At 41.9% G+C, this 17973-nt stretch overlaps 1 protein-coding gene and 1 non-coding gene across 2 annotated transcripts; one reads left to right on the top strand and one right to left on the bottom strand.

The window, feature by feature from the left end:
- The first annotated feature begins 9138 nt into the window (after nt 1–9138).
- Nucleotides 9139–11112, top strand: LOC106432739. Its single transcript, XM_048749104.1, has 2 exons — nt 9139–10476; nt 10519–11112. Exons 1-2 carry the CDS (start codon nt 9139–9141, stop codon nt 11110–11112), a joined length of 1932 nt encoding a protein of 643 aa, XP_048605061.1.
- On the bottom strand, nt 9586–9692 carry LOC125582785. Its single transcript, XR_007320237.1, has one exon. It is a non-coding gene; the product is annotated as a small nucleolar RNA R71 (small nucleolar RNA).
- Nucleotides 11113–17973: the final 6861 nt, after the last annotated feature.

Here is a 17973-nt window from a genome sequence, read left to right on the forward strand (position 1 = left end):
TGTGCGAACAGAATTATAAGGCAAAACCCGACCTTTTTGGATCTAAACCTCAGAACTCTCATCCCCTCCGATTTCCCCTATAATTCGCCCCCCCCCCCTTTTTCTCTCTCTATAATCATCCGATTTGAACAATTTTGGGCTCTATTCCCCTTGATTTTTCGAGCTCTACCTGATTCCTACACTCGTTTTCACCCTAAGACAGGTATACTCCGCGAATCTCCACATTCTGAAATCGTGTTCTTGAGCAATTTTTGGGTTTTGTGTATTTCTTATTTCCGTGTTGATTCCTTGATCAAATATGCATGAAACAGATGTTTAAACATGGAATAGAACACAATTGTCTGTGATCAACGAGTTTGTAACAGGATTTGAGATGATTTACGGATTGACAATTTTTTTGAATTTGGTTTTTTTTTTATCACAACTCGATTTCGCTTTTCATTTTCATGTTGCTTTGAGTTCTTAATTGATTATAACCATGTTGAGAGCAATGATTCTATTTTGTAGAGAATGAAGCGCACAAAAATGTCAGCAAAGAAGAACCCACAAGAAGAGGGTTCGTCTCATCTGGAGAAGCAAAGGCCAAAGAAGTGGGATAAGTCTGATACCACCCACTACAACAACATGAAGAAGGTAGCCGTTCCGGCTACACAACTAGCATGTCCTGAGACGATGACAATATTGGGAATCCAAGCAGACATTGAAGGACTGTTCCAGAACATGGGTCTAGGCCAACTATGCAACCTCAACGAACCCACTTATCCGGAGTTGGTACGCCAGTTCATAGCATCCGCATACGTCACCCGTCCCGATGATAGGCATCAGGAAGGTTTTCTGGCATTCGTAGTGCAGAAAGTATACTATGAGGTAACTTTCACAGACCTCTGCGGACTATTTGGATTGAGTGCAGGGGAGAGGACATCTGGTCTTTATTGGACTTCAGAGCTGTTGAACTTCTGGGAAACGATTGGCACAGGGGTTTATAGATCTTCTCAGGCAAAGGAGTCACTTATCCGGAGCCCAGTACTGAGATATGCCACACGCCTCATTGGCTCATTGCTATACGGGACAACCACAGCCGCATCAGTCACGCAATGGGAGTTGTGCCTCCTGTACCAAGGTGTGAGGCATTTGCTACCGGCATTTGGAAACTCTACATTCCCACCTGCTACTGCCTTCAACATGGGAGCGGTGCTGGCCGCAAACTTAGCAGGATACAAGGGGAAAGTAACCAAAAAAAAGAGCAATGCATGTGGATTTGGTGCAGTGATTACTCGGATCCTTAGACATGTGGGTGTAGACTGCAAGAACCAGGAGGTAGCACTGGACAGATCGAACAACATTGCTTGGAACTACCTGGATGTCATTTCTCTAGTAAGTAAGGAGTTCATAGCTGGTCCCCACTCGAGGATCCATCGGGATGGTCCTTACGTCTACGTATTCCAGGACCGAGCGAAGAAAACACTCTACTGCCACCTACCTCAGATCGGTCTCACTTCTCTACTTTCAGAGGCTGCAGTTGAGTTCCTACCCCCTGCTACCGCACTAGTAGACAAGCCATCCTTCTTCACGCCAAAATATCAGACCAAAGGCAAGGGCGTGGTTGATGAAGAAGGAGAAGATGAGGCTGCACAAGCCATTCCAGATGATTCACAACCCCATCAGCTACTCCCATCAGACTCCAGCCAGTACAAGCTGCAAGAGCTTCCACCGAACGCCACTTCGCGCCAGCAACAACATTGGAGAGATCAGAGCATAAAGACAAACAACGACATGCTACACAAGATCTGGGCTGCCATTTCACGTATCAGGCCGTGTCGTTGCCAATGTTGCCGGATGTGCTTGGTTGTAGTGGGTCTTCCAGCTCAGAACTTCCCTGAACTCGGCCTCTCGGGTTGAGTCTTGTAACAGTAACCCATGGATCATCTCTGTTTCTTACCCGGGGGTACTTGATATAACAAACCTGTAACATTTAGAAAAATTATAAATTAATACACATGATGATGAATCATTCTGAATAATTAACATTTAATTACCTGATCGGCCTGAGAAGCAAGAATGAAAGGATCATAATATTGCAGCTTTCGCCTCGAATTTACTGATGTAACACCAAATGCATCTGTTCTCACACCTCGATCTGGGGTGTTGTCGTGCCAATCACAATAGAAAACAGTACAGCGCAATCCAACCATGCCCAAATACTTAATTTCCAAAATCTCATGTATGTGTCCGTAGTATATATCATCTCCTGATGCAGAACAAACGCCAGCATCATAAGTCGTACTCGAACGTCTCCTCTTCTGAGTTGTGAATGCATATCCTCGAGTACAAAATCTCGGATATGACTTCACAACAAAGTTTGGTCCAACGACCATCTCACGTATCCAATCGTCAAATGTTTCACCTCTGGCCAAACCAGCAGACACCTATTAATAGCACATATATATATATTATATCAATAAATGTGAATTAGTATAAATATGTGATAAAATATATTTTAATTTGTTTAAAGCACTCACATAAGTAAACATCCATCCACTAAATTCTCTCTGCTTCATTTCTTCTAGTTCGTCCTCTGTGGCGTATCTATACTCGAACCGCTTTTCTGCCATGAAAATCCTGTATATGATGACAATAATGTAATTAATTAATATTTAAATTTCAACTTGTTAAAATAAAAATTTGTAAGCTCATTTATTTACCTCTCATATTGAAGAACGCCTTCGCAGTTGGTGAGCAAATATGTTTGCAAATGACTGCGCTCCTGCTCAGTAAGTCGACGGTCCTTTGGTTTTCCGCTAAGTCGTCCAACATCTGTGAAAATGTCTGGAACCGTAACATGATATGCTGCCCGTTCGCCTCTATCATCATGCCGAGCAGGTCTTCTGTTTTTGGTCTGAACTTCTGCTGGAAAGTAGTACTCGGCAAAGTTTGAAGTTTCTTCATTGATCATCTGTGCGACTATAGAACCTTCCACCCTACTTAAATTTTTCACCATCTTCTTCAAATGGAACATATACCGCTCATACAGATACATCCATCTATACTGCACAGGACCACCAAGTTCCAATTCTCTTGCCAGGTGAATAACAAGATGCTCCATAACATCAAAAAATGAGGGAGGAAATATCTTCTCAAGGTTGCACTGAATCACGGCTATGTTAGTCTTCAAATTTTCAATACCTTCAAGAGTCACTGATCTCGTGCATAAATCGCGGAAGAAACCACTTATCCCTCCAATTGCTTCATGAACATTTCGTGGTAATAGTTCCTTGAAGGCGAACGGAAGGAGGCGCTGCATCATTACATGGCAATCGTGGCTTTTCAAGCCAGTAAACTTTCCTTCCTTTCTGTCGATACAGTTACGCAAATTTGATGCGTAACCGTCTGGAAATTCCACATCGTTTGAAATCCAATCAAATAACGCATCTTTTCCCGCTGCATCAAGTCGGTATATGGGAAAAGGAGCCCTACCATTTTCATCAACATGAAGTTCTGAACGAGCACATATATCGACTAAATCCAGTCTTGACTTCAAATTATCCTTTGTTTTACCTTGAACATTAAGGATCGTGTTCATGAGATTGTCAAAAAAGTTCTTCTCAATATGCATGACATCTAAATTATGCCTTAGCAGATGATCCTCCCAGTATGGCAGATCCCAGAAAATACTTTTTTTGTGCCAGTTATGTAGTTCTCCAACAGCATCTACCGGAAAACGCTCATGTCCACCGACTTCTGGCGTCCTTTCTGCACCAAAATCTCTTAGTTGTATCTTCAAATCTTTCCCACAAATTTCCGGAGGTGGACTGTCAAACACCCTCTTGTTCTTCGTAAACAAATTCCTACTCCTACGATATGGATGATCAGGTGGTAGGAATCTCCTGTGACAGTCAAACCAACACGTTTTCCTTCCGTGTTTTAGTTGGAAAGCATCAGTGTTATCTTGACAATATGGACATGATAGCCTTCCATGCGTTGTCCATCCAGACAACATACCATATGCTGGAAAATCACTTATTGTCCACATTAGTACTGCCCGCATTTGAAAGTTTTCTTTACACGAAACATCGTATGTTTCAGCACCTTGAGCCCATAGTTGTTGCAACTCATATATTAGTGGCTGAAGAAACACATCAAGTGATCTCTTAGGATGCTCTGGTCCGGGAACGAGAATCGAGAGGAACAAAAACTCTCGTCGCAAGCACAAGTTTGGGGGGAGGTTGTATGGTGTAAGAATGACGGGCCATAGAGAATATTGTCTTCCACTCTTGCCAAACGGACTAAAACCATCAGTACATAATCCAAGGTAGACATTTCTTCTCTCATACGCAAAGTCGGGATACTTTGATTGGAAATGCTTCCACGCTTTTGCATCTGAAGGATGTCTGATCTCACCATCTGTTGAGTGCTCCGCATGCCATCTCATTGGTTGCGCTGTGCGTTCAGACAGATACAACCTCTGCAACCTTTCCGTCAAAGGTAAATACCACATCCTTTTATATGGCACTGGAACTCTTCCACTCGTATCTTTATAACGAGGCTTTCCACAAAATTTGCATGTAACCCGCTGTTCATCCGCCCTCCAATAAATCATGCAGTTGTCGCTGCATACATCTATTACCTGATACGATAAACCAAGACCAGCTACGAGTTTCTGAACCTCGTAGTATGAACCAGGAGCTACATTATCCTCGGGTAGAATACCTTTTACAAAATCAGCAATCGCATCCACACAGTCTTCAGCCAAATTATAATCTGTTTTAATGCCCATCAATCTTGTAGCAGATGATAAAGCTGAATGACCATCTCTGCAACCTTCGTACAATGGTTGCTTTCCAGCATCCAACATATCATAAAATCTCCTAGCTTCTGCATTGGGTAAATCTTCCCCTCTAAAATGATCATTTACCATCTGCTCAGTACCTACACCATAATCTACATCCGTTCTAATTGGTTCTTCTAATCTAACCGCTGGCTGAGGTTCGCTAGTACTACCATGTTCATAATCAGTTTCCCCATGATGATACCAAATTTTGTAACTTCGTGTAAACCCACTCAAATATAGATGAGTCCAAACATCCCACTCTTTAATAACCTTTCTATTTTTACAATTAGAGCAAGGACATCTTAACTTACCTGTTTTTGCTTCCGGTTGTCGGTGAACTAACCCCATGAATTCGGTTATACCTCGTTGGTATTCTTCCGTAAGCAATCTCGTGTTCGGATCCAAATGAGGTCGATCGATCCAAGAACGGAAATAATTTGAAGAAGACATATTTTTTATGAATCAAATTCGTGTGTAAATAGAGTAAGAGGGAGGATGAAGATATGGAGTGAATTAAGAGGAAGAGGAGTGCTTGTTTATATAGATTAAATCCTGCCGACATACCGAGGAAATTCCGACGGAATTCCGACGGAAAAGGCTAGTTCGTCGGAATTTCCTCGGAATTTTGTAAAATCCCCCAACGGCTCTCCAACGGCTATAATATTTCCTCGGAATTCATCGGTTTTTTCCGAGGAACACATTGTTCCTCGGAATTTCCTCGGAATATTCCGACGGACTGAGGTTTCCTCGGAATTACGTCGGTATATTCCGAGGAAATTCCGAGGAACCCCAATTTTGTGTTACCTCGGAATTTCCTCGGAAATTCCTCGGTATATTCCGACGATTTCATTTTCCGTCGGAATGTCCGTCAGAATACCGCTGTTTTCTTGTAGTGGTATTCTGCCTTAGTTGAAGAACGTGAGACTGTACATTGTTTCTTTGAAGACCAAGCAATGAGGTGCTTCCCATAATAGACTATATAAGCACATGTGGATGTGTAATTGTCATGTTTTCCTGCTTAATCTGTGTCGGTGAAAGCATGTAGTGTTGGTGTGTTTGTGGCTGACCGGATAATGCATGTTTAATGCTTCCAAACAGAAATCGAAGTATGCGTTTAACTCCATTCCATTGCTCATATGTCGGCCGGTGCATGAACTGCGACATCTTATTGTCTGTAGATGATATGTCCGGTCGAGTAAGGGAAAGGTATTGCAGAATCCCTACTGTTGCGCGATATTATGTTGGATCTTCAAGTGGTTTCCCGGAGCCTGATTGTTAGGGCACATGGGCGTTAAGACTGAGTTTTTATCCACCATCTTTGTTCTTTGTAATGATCTGCGATGTATTATTGTTGTGTTAATAACAGTCCATGAGATGTATGATGTGCTTCTATGCCTAAAAATAAGAGATAGAGCCAAGATCTTTGAGAGAGAAACAAGAGGACAAAGCCTGGATATACTGATTAAGTTATTGCTGGTTCTTACTGGTGAGTATGATGTCATCCACGTAGAGCATGTAGAGTATAGTGTCAATTTTTTTGTACAGGAAGAGATGTACATCTGCCAACGAGTTTGCGTATAGAAAGTCAAGCAAGACGCATTTGAGAAATTTTTTACCACGTTCGTGGAGCTTGTTATTCCATATATCGCCATATGTAGTTTTCATACAGCCTTCAGATTGTCTTTGTCAGTGAATCCGGGTAGTCGCATCATGTAGACATCATCTTCGAGTTTTTCTTGTAAGAAAGTGTGAATGACATTGAATTGTCTGATAGGGCATTTGTGGGAGGTTGAGACACCAAGAACCAGTATGATTGTTGTCGGCATAACCATCGTATTGTCAATTTCTAGTTTTTGATTGAATCCTTTGCCAAAGAGGCATGTCCTGAACCTATCAACAGAGCCACAACCTTTCGTTTAATCGTAAAGAGACACTAACAATCCACAACGTTTGATGCCTTCAACAGAGATTCCAAATCCTAAGAGTAATTTCTTTTTTGAGCATTTATCTCATCTCAGGTCGTCTTTCGCCATTGAGGACCTTTTAGAGCTTCAGTTGATGTTGTGGGGATCTTCTCAGATGGGTGAATGACTACCGCAGTGATATTGAGTTTGGTCGCATGCTTATGCTGACATGTTGAGACGCATGTTGGTTGTTGCGGCAGAGCAACACCTGATCCTGAACCATATTTAATGTCTCTGGTGTAACTTGTTCCTAGTCCGAAAAAGGTGTAGGTATGGTAGTTGGTGTTGTTGTGTCCTATGGAGTAGTTTTTTGAGTTGTTGAATTAGGAGAAGGCAGTGGTGCTTGTTGATCAGTTGTTGTTGTAGTAGTTTCTGGTAATGTGGGTGGACCGATGTGTGAAGTCGGAGTTGTTGTTGTCAACGTTGGAATGATAGTGACCATTGTGGTAGCTGCATTTGTAGTCTCTGCATCTAAATTTTCATCAGGAACTGCATTCACAAGTGGGTTAGGCAATTCAAATGGAAAAACATATTCATGAAAATACAAAATGTTCAGATGTGTAAATCATAGAAGTTTCTCTATCAAGACAAAAGTATGCACTATGTGTTGTGGAATAACCAAGAAAGATGAGACATTATTACGTTTTAAAAGGTGTTTGGTCAAGGCTCAGGAAGTGATGAAAAGTCAGGCGGATAAACACCGCCGAGATGTGACTTTACAGGAGGGAGAGTTGGTCTATTTGAAGCTACGACCTTATAGACAGCAGTCCGTGGTCACTCGTTTTTGTCAGAAGCTCACAGCTAAGTTCTATGGGCCATACAAGATTGTGGAGAAGATTGGAAAAGCAGCATATCGATTGGAGTTACCTCCAGGTTCCAAAATTCATCCGGTCTTTCATATCTCGCAACTTAAGAAGGTGGTGGGCAATCATGTCCAAGCAACTCACTTACCACCAGTTTGTTTGGAGGAAGCGTAAAACTACACTGTTAACTTGACAGTAGACAAAGATCATATTTTAGTGTATCAAGTTTTGGCGCCGTTGCCGGGGACCAGCTTTTTACCTTTATTTTTCGGTTATTTATTTAGTCTAAAACCTCTAACTTGTTTAATCCCTTTCTTGCAGCGAATGACCCAGATGCATGACCAGTAGACATACTCGGAGCAATACACAAGGGGAATTACTTTCGCTTACAAATTAGGAACTCACAAGTTTAGAAAGAACAAACCGTCAACAAAGACCAAATGCCGCCACAATGGACAACTTTTGCACTCCAGAGCAACTCGCTGCTTCTATACAGCAGATGCAGCAGCAGATGCAACTAGGGTTGGCAATCAAGGACCTGAACCGCGGGTCTGGCCCATAAAGGCTTGCTGCGGGACGGGATTGGGCCTCCATTTGGTAAGCCCACAAAATTGCGGGCCTCGCGGGATGGGTCGAAAGCGGGACGGGTCGAAAGCGGATGGGCTTAACCTGCGGGATTTTGAAGACCCGCAACCCTAAGTCCCCATTTCTGCTTTCACCTTAAACATTGTAGCTCCGGTGATGGTGGTTTCAGGGTCGATGATGCACCGGTGGAGCTTCTTCGAGTCATCATAAGTTGTTTGAAAACTCACTTTCCACCGAAGAAGAAGATCTAGTTCCCGCCATGGGTTCTTCATAGTTTTGCCTATATGTATTTGTTCACATTATCATACATTTTGGAGTTTTAAGTTTCAATATATCTTTAACCGACTTCTATTATTCTTATTTGCAGAAGATGAAGTTGATGGTGAAGAAGAGAAATTTTCATCTTTTTGTCGCTTGTTGGTGATAAAGGTGAAGAACAAAAAGTGTGATTGGTGTTTTCTTTTTATTTATTTTTGGGATTAGCATCTTTGATTAGGTGTTGGTTTTATTTAATTTTGGATTCAGAAAATGAAAGCATTTGTTATGAACTTATGAGTTATAATATTTGGATTCAACAACTAAAGTATTGTTTATTTTAAAAATGTTTGGAGTCTAACAAAAGTAAATAAACTAGTGTTTTGATCCAACTAAAATCTTCAACTAACAAGGGTATTGTCTTATCCAGTCCAATCCTCGACTAAACTCACTTACTGATGCGTCATGAAACTGATAAAGCGTCATGAATCATGTCTTGAAGCGTTCAGGAGCCATATGTCTGTTTGTAATTATATGTCCCGCGGGCCGATCCGTAAAGGCCTACATGTTTTCCGGTACGGGTTTGGTCAGCCATTTTGAAGACCACAGCCCGCGCGGGCCTGACCCGCCGTGACCCGCTTGAAGACGAGCCCGCTGCGGTACGGGACGGGACGAGACGGATCAACCTGTTTGACATTCCTAGATGCAACAGATGCAGCAGCAGATGCAACAGATGCATCAAACAATTGCAACACTGCAACTGGCTGCACAGCAGGAACCACCTGTTCCAATCGGTGAGAGGAACTTACAGCGTAACATCCCTGATACGCGCTCTGCTATCGCTCCACCGCCATGTCAATGGGCGGATTTTGAGATCAAACCCGGCATGATCAATCTAGTGCAGAGAAAGATGTTCCATAGACTGTCAGCTGAGATACCAGTGGAACACATCGAAGCTTTCAAAGAAATTTGCAGCTTCACTTGTGCAAACGGCGTCCCACCCAATTTCATCAAATGCATGCTCTTTCCATTCTCTCTAGCGGACAAGGCTTCACGATTGCTTAAGTCGTTACCTACAGGCTCCCTAACTACTTGGGAGCAGATTAGAGCAGCTTTCTTGGGTCACTTCTACACGAAAGCAAAAACGGCTGCCTTAAGGAACAAGATCTCTTCGTTCAAGCAGCTTGCTTACGGACCATTTAGTGAAGCGTGGGAGCGGTTTAATGATACCCTCAGAAAGTGTCCTCATCACGGATTTGACGATAACCATGTCCTTGGAATCTTCTACAACGGTGTGGATTGGGAGTTCCACAATGCTCTGAATGCAGCGAGCAATAGAGACTTCATGACCCAAACCACTGAAGGAGTTCACGCGCTAATAGAGAACATGACAACCAGTTCATCCAAAAAAAATGAGGAGACTAACCGCTCTAAGAAGGTGCACAGCATGGACACTAAAAAGATTGATGACCTCACCGCCAAGGTTGATAAGCTGCTCAAGAACAATCAGAGCCAGATCTATGTAATGGAAGAAGCCACCATGGAACCAGGTGCTACTGATGCTACAACAGAGACCGAGACATCGGAAGAGAATCAGCAAGAGGTCAGTTACGTCAACGGTCATGGTTGGCAGTTCAAGAATTACTATCCAAACCCTAATGTGAGAAATAACCCGCATCTGTTCCCATACAAGACCAATCCAGACAACCCCAACGACATACCTCAGGGAAATCAGTTCCAAAACCCTGGATATCAGAAGCCATACCTTCAGAGTCAGAATCAGAATGGAAAGATGTTCATCCTAAGCCAAGCTCAGAACCAGTTTCAGAACATGCAGAACAATCCGCAAGCTGCTCCAGCAACTACGAGTGGTCCGCCAGATGAACTGAAGGGAATGATGCAACAACTTTTGCAAGGTCAGCAGATTCAAGGAAAAGCACTGAAACAAGTTTCCAACGAGATCAACACTCGGATGGATAACATGTTCACGGAATTAAATTCCAAATATGATGCTGTAGCAAGCCACATAAGGAAGCTGGATGTTCAGATTGCTCAAACTGCCAAAACAATCAAAAGGCAATAGGGAACACTCCCTGGAAAAACATACAAGAATCCCAAGGACTGTAACGCAGTTGAGTTGAGAAGTGGAAGACATCTCCCAGATCCTGTCTCAAAAAAGCTTACTGCTCAAGTGAAGGGAAAACAGGAAGAGGGAGAACAACCTCCACTTGAGGATGTCCTCGACGACGAACAAGACGCAAAACAGCCAACTGTCATAGAACCTGTAGCTCTTACGACGCAAGAGCAGCCTGTTCCTACTCGCGTCTACACTCCAAAAGTTCCCTACCCAGTCCCTGCTAAAAAATCACGCAAGGATTGCGAAGAGATGAAGTGCAAGAAGATGCTAGAGGAGTTGAATGTCAAACTATCTCTCATGGACGCAATTCAGATGATTCCTTCAATGCGCAGTCTTGTGAAGGGGATAATCTCTGGGAAGACCTCTGCAGACATCGATATCATGATGGTCTCAAAGGAATGCAGCGCAGTCTTTCAAAACAGAACAGTCAGGAAACTGGAAGATCTTGGAAAATTTGTCTTCTCGGTTCAGATTGGAAAAACAGTTTTCGCCTGTTCCTTATGTGATTTAGGTTCCAGTGTGAATCTCATGCCCTACTAAGTTGCAAAACGCATGGGACTAACCAACTTCAAGCCAACCAGGATTTCGTTAGTGTTCGCGGACAGATCAGTCAAGTTGCCAGTAGGTGTTCTCGAAGACCTGCAAGTTCAAATTGGCAACACCACTGTTCCGGCAGATTTCGTGGTTCTGGAGCTCGAAGATGAACCGAAGGACCCTCTCATTCTGGGCCGACCCTTCTTATGCACAGCTGGTGCAATAATTGATGTGCGTAATGGGAGGATCAATCTTCAACTAGGAGATATTGTGATGAAGTTTGAGATGGACGAGCTGCTCGAACGACCTATGCTAGATGGTCAGAACTTCACGGTTGACGACGAGAACGCCGCCTTGACCCCTCAACAAGGGATGATTGAAGAAATCCTAGCAGATGATCCTTTGGAAGTGGCTCTTATACGAGCTAAGTCCGAGCAGAACACATTCAACATTGATGCTGATGGGTGCGAAAAGATGCTAGATTCGAGCCAAAGCATTGAGAAGATGGTCGCTTTCCTAAGTTTGGGGGAGACGAGCAATCAGGTCCCACCAGAAGGAACAACTGCTTCTTAAAGAGGAAACAAACCGACCAACCTGCTCGATGATTCCTGGAGCGAACTCAAGGCTCCAAAGATCGAATTAAAGTCCCTCCCAGCGGGACTCAGGTATGCGTTTCTTGGACCTAATTCCACATATCCTGTCATTGTGAACTCTGAGCTCAATAATGTGGAAACTGGTAAACTATTGTGTGAATTGAGAAAATACCATAAGGCAATAGGGTATTCATTAGAAGATATTCCCGATATTTCACCTGATTTATGCATGCATAGAATACATCTAGAAGATGAATCGATGACTTCTGTAGAACATCAGAGGCGGTTAAACTCAAATCTAAAAGATGTTGTTAAGAAAAAAATAATGAAACTTCTAGAAGCTGGTGTAATCTATGCGATTTCTGATAGTAAGTGGGTTAGTCATGTTCATGTAGTTCCTAAGAAAGGTGGCATTACTGTGGTTGCTAATGCAAAAAATGAATTCATACCTACTAGGACAGTACTTGGTCACCGTATGTGCATTGATTTTCGAAAATTAAATACAGCTACACGAAAGGATCACTTCCTGCTTCCATTTATTGATCAAATGCTTGAGAGATTGGCTAACCACCCATATTACTGCTTTTTAGATGGTTATTCAGGTTTCTTTCAGATTCCCATTCACCCAGACGATCAGGAGAAGACAATTTTCACGTGTCCCTACGGAACTTTCGCCTACAGGAGAATGCTGTTTGGGCTGTGCAATGCCCCTGCGACATTTCAGCGTTGCATGATGTTTATTTTCACTGGCCTAATTGAGGACATAATGGAAGTTTTCATGGATGACTTTAGCATCTATGGGAACTCCTTTTCTGTCTGTTTGCAGGGTCCTTCAGCGGTGTGAGGAAAAGCATCTTGTGTTGAATTGGGAGAAGTGTCATTTCATGGTGCGTGATGGGATTGTTCTCGGCCACAAAATCTCCGAAAAGGGGATCGAAGTGGACAAAGCAAAGATAGAAGTGATGATGAGTTTACAGCCTCCAAACTCTGTCAAAGGAATCAGGAGTATCCTCGGACATGCTGGTTTCTACAGAAGGTTCATCAAGGACTTCTCCAAAATCGCAAGACCACTCACTAGACTGCTCTGCAAGGAGACAAAATTTGAGTTCGATAGCGATTGTTTGGGCGCGTTTCACACGATCAAAGGAGCTCTAGTCAGCGCACCCATTGTGCTACCACCAGACTGGAAGGTTCCTTTCGAGATAATGACTGACGCAAGCGATTTTGCAGTTGGAGCAGTGCTCGGCCAACGAAAAGACAAGAAGCTTCACGTGATCTATTACGCGAGCAGAACACTAGACGAAGCTCAATGTCGCTACGCAACTACAGAGAAAGAACTTATGACAATTGTCCTTGCCTTTGAAAAACTCAGATCTTACCTACTTGGCTCCAAGGTGATAGTGCACACGGACCATGCAGCGTTGAGATACTTACTAACAAAGAAGGATGCGAAACCAAAGCTGCTCCGATGGATCTTATTGCTCCAAAAATTTGACCTAGAAATAAAGGATAAAAAGGGCATCGAGAATGGCGTCGCAGATCACCTTTCCAGAATGAAGATAGATGAAGAAACAACCCCTGATGACAGCCTTCCAGTCGAGCACGTCTACTCGATCAGCCTCGGAAGCATAGCTGAACAACCGCTCCGTCTGGATTTCTCCAGCGCACTGGAACACCTTGTCTGCGCGATAAAAAAGCAATACCCAATCTTCCATGGTTTGCTGAGATTACCAACTATTTGGCCGCTGAGAAAGAACCAGTCAAATTCACTGGCAATGATAAACAGAAATTTCTAAGAGGCGCCATACATTACTATTGGGATGAGCCATTTTTGTACCGAAATTGCAAGGATGGAGTATTCCGACGGTGTGTATCAGAGTCTGAGATTCGAGGAATCCTCTTTCACTGTTATGACTCCTCTTATGCAGGGCACTTCGCAACATTCAAAACCGTGTCTAAGATCCTCCAAGCCGGCTTTTGGTGGCCAACAATGTTCCAAGATGCCCACTCCTACATCTCTAGGTGCGACTCATGCCAGCACTAAGGTAACATCAGTAAACGGAATGAGATGCCTCAGAACTTCATCTTGGAAATAAAAGTATTCGATTGTTGGGGGATTGATTTCATGGGACCATTCCCACCATCCTTCAAGAACGAATACATATTGGTAGCAGTTGACTACGTTTCTAAGTGGGTGGAAGCGATAGCCAGTCCCACAAACGACGCAAAGGTGGTGACTAAGATGTTCAAAACCATAATCTTTCTAAGATTTGGGGTACCACGAGTGGTCATCAGTGATGGGCGTAGTCACTTCATCAACAAGATCTTTGCAGGTCTATTGAAAAAGAATGGCGTGAAACACAAGGTAGCCACGCCATATCACCCTCAAACCAGTGGTCAAGTGGAAGTTTCAAACAAAGAGATCAAGAGCATCCTGCAGAAAACAGTCAACACTAGTCGCAAGGATTGGTCACTCAAGCTAGACAAAGCTCTCTGGGCCTATAGAACCTACAGAACAGCCTACAAAATACCAATCGGGACCACTCCCTATAACCTGGTGTACGGTAAAGCTTGTCACCTGCCGGTTTAGTTGGAGTATAAGGCAGCATGGGCTGTGAAGCTACTCAATTTCGACATCAAACCAGCAGCAGAAAGACGATCCATGCAAATCCACGAGCTGGAGGAAATTAAGTATCTCGCCTATGAAAGCTCAAAGATCTACAAGGAGCGAACTAAGGCCTATCACGACAAGAGGATCATCAGACGAAACTTTCACCCTAAGGATCAGGTGCTCCTTTTCAACTCTAGGTTACGATTGTTCCCTGGAAAACTGCGATCAAGATGGCCCGGACCATTCACCATCAAAGAGGTCCGCTCCTACGGAGCTGTTGTGTTGCTGGACACAAAAGGTGAGGAATTTGTTGTCAATGGTCAATGACTTAAGCCATATCTTGCTGAGACAACATTCGCAGAGGGTGAAGAAATTCCCCTAAGCGACCCTTGTTTAGCCTAACAAGCTAACCAAATCAAGCTAGTGACTTAAACCAAGCGCTTGGTGGGAGGCAACCTACTGGTGAGTGTAAATATTTCTTTTAGATTTTTGTTTTGTGTTTCTTTTAATTTATTTGAAGGATACAAATCAGAAAAGCCCGAGTTACTCAATCGGAACAGTCTACCAGAGCACCATGTATCTCGACGGGTCGGCGAAAGGGGCACAAACGGAGCAAAAAGAAAAGAGGGAGAGGAGAAGAGCAAGCCTCCGACGACCACGCGCCCGGCTGACGGCCGTCGGAGTAGAACGGAGAAAATAGCGTAAAGAAAGGCTAGAGGTTCTGGTTTTTGGAGAGAGAAAGAATTACTTAGGTTGTTTAGTTCCAGAATAAGTTTTCCTTTTTAGTTGTTACTTTTTTATAATTTCCTTTTTATAATTTCTGTAACTTTTAATTGATTTACATTCAGATTTCAGATTGGTCACATCACAACGGCAAGAGATCTGGAGAGAAACATTTTTTTTAATCATCAGCTTATTATACAAGTCTGAATGAATTGTTACAACCTTTTAAACCGACCAAAACCGGCTTCTAAATCACATATGGTTCAGTTGGTCTTCGGCTTTTTTTTGCTTTTTCTTCAGTTCACTTCTATAATTGTGTACAAATGGAATTTTTTTCGTAAACCAATAATGTGACCTCAGTACCTGAAGAAAAGAAATAGTCTTATTATTTTGTGTTGATATTGGATATGCTGCATAGTTTTTGGAGAAGTGGTAAACAAAATTGTCTCTTCTTCAACGATTTCATTCTGCAATAAAAACTCTATAAATTAGTACTTGATTAATTAATAATTTTTTTGGTACCGAGTTGGACAAGTTCAAAATATGACATAAATTGATAAGATAAGACGATAATATTTTTTTAGAAATTTATATGTAAATATATACTCCATTAAAATCATAAATTATTAATCTTTATAGATATAGTTCATTTAAGTACAAACAAAAAAATGTATTGTTTATTTTATATCAAAAATATAATTCATCTCTTTTTTCTTAACACTTCAACATATTTTGATAATATTTCTTAAAATTATATCTAAAGCAATATTTAAATTCCATGAAACACATTTCACACACACCAAATAATATAATTAAAAAACGATTTTCTAAAATTTAATTAATTTATATAAGGTAAAATCTAAAAATAAAAGTTCTTGTAAATTAATAACTCTATAAATTTATAAAATATCATAGTCCAAACAATATTAACATATATAGAGTTTTTACTGTATATTGCAATAGAATAATGCATACTTTCAAGTAGATTCGCTATGTTAGTCGTCCATGTTTGTCCGTTAAGATTCATGTGTTGCCGTCCTCACCAAGGAAGCTATGACTAGAAACTAAACTTGGGATTTATAATGCATGAGAATGTGGATCCTCAGGGGCATCATGGTGATTCCATTGTGGCATTTTCAAAATGAGATATAGAAGTCATTCAGACCTCAAAGAACATAGTTTGGGGGTTTTTGGTTGTTGTATTTTAATGGATATGAAAATCCGAACTAAATCTAGTGTTACTGGTTCTATGATTTTCAAATCTGTATTAAAATCATTTGTTATTGGTTTAATGATTGATAAATTCTATATCAAATCAAGTGTTATTCAATCGTATGGATTTACTAATAAATTTGATTCTATAATGGATTTGAATGGATTTCCTTGGATTTTTTTGTTAAAAATACAAAGACTCTAATCCGAAGGAAAAACTTAGGATTTGTAAATACTAATCCGAAAAATTAAAAATCTGCATATTTTACTTGGATTTATAAATACTACATGAATTTCTAAATCAAACAAAATATATAAACCAATAACACCTTCTTAGTATTTAGTACTCACTAACCAATACTGTGTTTTAGTGTTCATAAGAGTGTGTATATTGAAGAACAAACACCAAAATGTATTTAATAGCAAAATTTACTAGTACACTTTAGATGCAATGAACATGTATTCTGCCTTATCTGTTTCTCGACCTCAAATCTCTGTTCTTTTCTGCCTCCATTGATTAACAGACAAACTCCAAATGGAAGGTTAATCCCCTTTCTCCCTCTCGACATATTTTCGATCTCTATTTCTCAATCAGACAACTCTCTGTGTTCTCTTCAGCCGCCTGTTCTTTTCCGCTTGTTTGTTCCACGCCGCGGCAGTTTCAATTGCGAGCTCCGGTGAGTAGAGCACGATGCGACTGCTAGCTGTCATCAAGTGGAAGAGGAAGACGGTGGATAACCGCATGTAACATGTCTGTTTGAGGTGTACACTTTGTTTGTGTGGATATTGTGAACTGGGAATCTGTATATGTCGATGTCGGGCATATGTGAGGTGCGGATGTGACTTTTGTGGACAGAGGATGTGTGGATGTTATCGGTGTAGACGACAGTTGTGTGGATGCGGTGGCTGTGGACATGAGAGTTAGGGGGGGGGGGGAGTTAAGTGCGCAGTGGTCAGATAAGAGGTGATCAGATGAGATATGGATAACAAAGAAGATCCCGCATGCGTCTTCCATGTTCTGGGTATTTACGAGATTCATATAAGATGATAGTTTTTGCATTTTGTAAACGTTTGTATTTCTTTTTGTATGATACAATCAATTTTTTTTCTGATACTTTTTGTTTAGGAACCAAAAGAAAGATCTATTAGTGAAAGGGTTAAAGCCGTTAAACTAAATTAACAAAACTTCAAACCCATACAACCGAACAGCCGACGAAAACTGCGCCCTATATCCCGGTGAGATTTCACTCTAGACACTTACACAACATGGCGTTTCATAATGCAAACACTCTTTCACCGACTCTTTTTATTTTTTTCTCAGGTCCCACTTCAGCCGGAGAAACAAGAATCACTTGGAAGCCACTCCCCTATCATTAGCCAATATGCCGCACAACACTACCTCCACCCAAACCAAAGCCTACAAGATCACACTGGCACTGTCGCCAACATCGGCATCCATTTACACACTGACCACCAGAGCCTTGACCACAACACTCCCGACCACAACAACACTCCTCCTAACCACGAGAGTCCCATTCACAACACATCCGACCACTACAACAATCACATTAACCACGAGAGTCCCGTCCACAACACACCTGAGAACCACAATCCGACCACCTTTTTTTTGTCCACCACGAACTCCCATTCCCATAGGAACCACAAACCCATGCTCCACCCATTACCAAACACATCTCATCCATCTACATTAGCTCTGCGAAATAGATT

This window comes from Brassica napus, chromosome C2 (genome assembly GCF_020379485.1).
Source record: "Brassica napus cultivar Da-Ae chromosome C2, Da-Ae, whole genome shotgun sequence".
Taxonomy (NCBI): Eukaryota; Viridiplantae; Streptophyta; class Magnoliopsida; order Brassicales; family Brassicaceae; genus Brassica; species Brassica napus.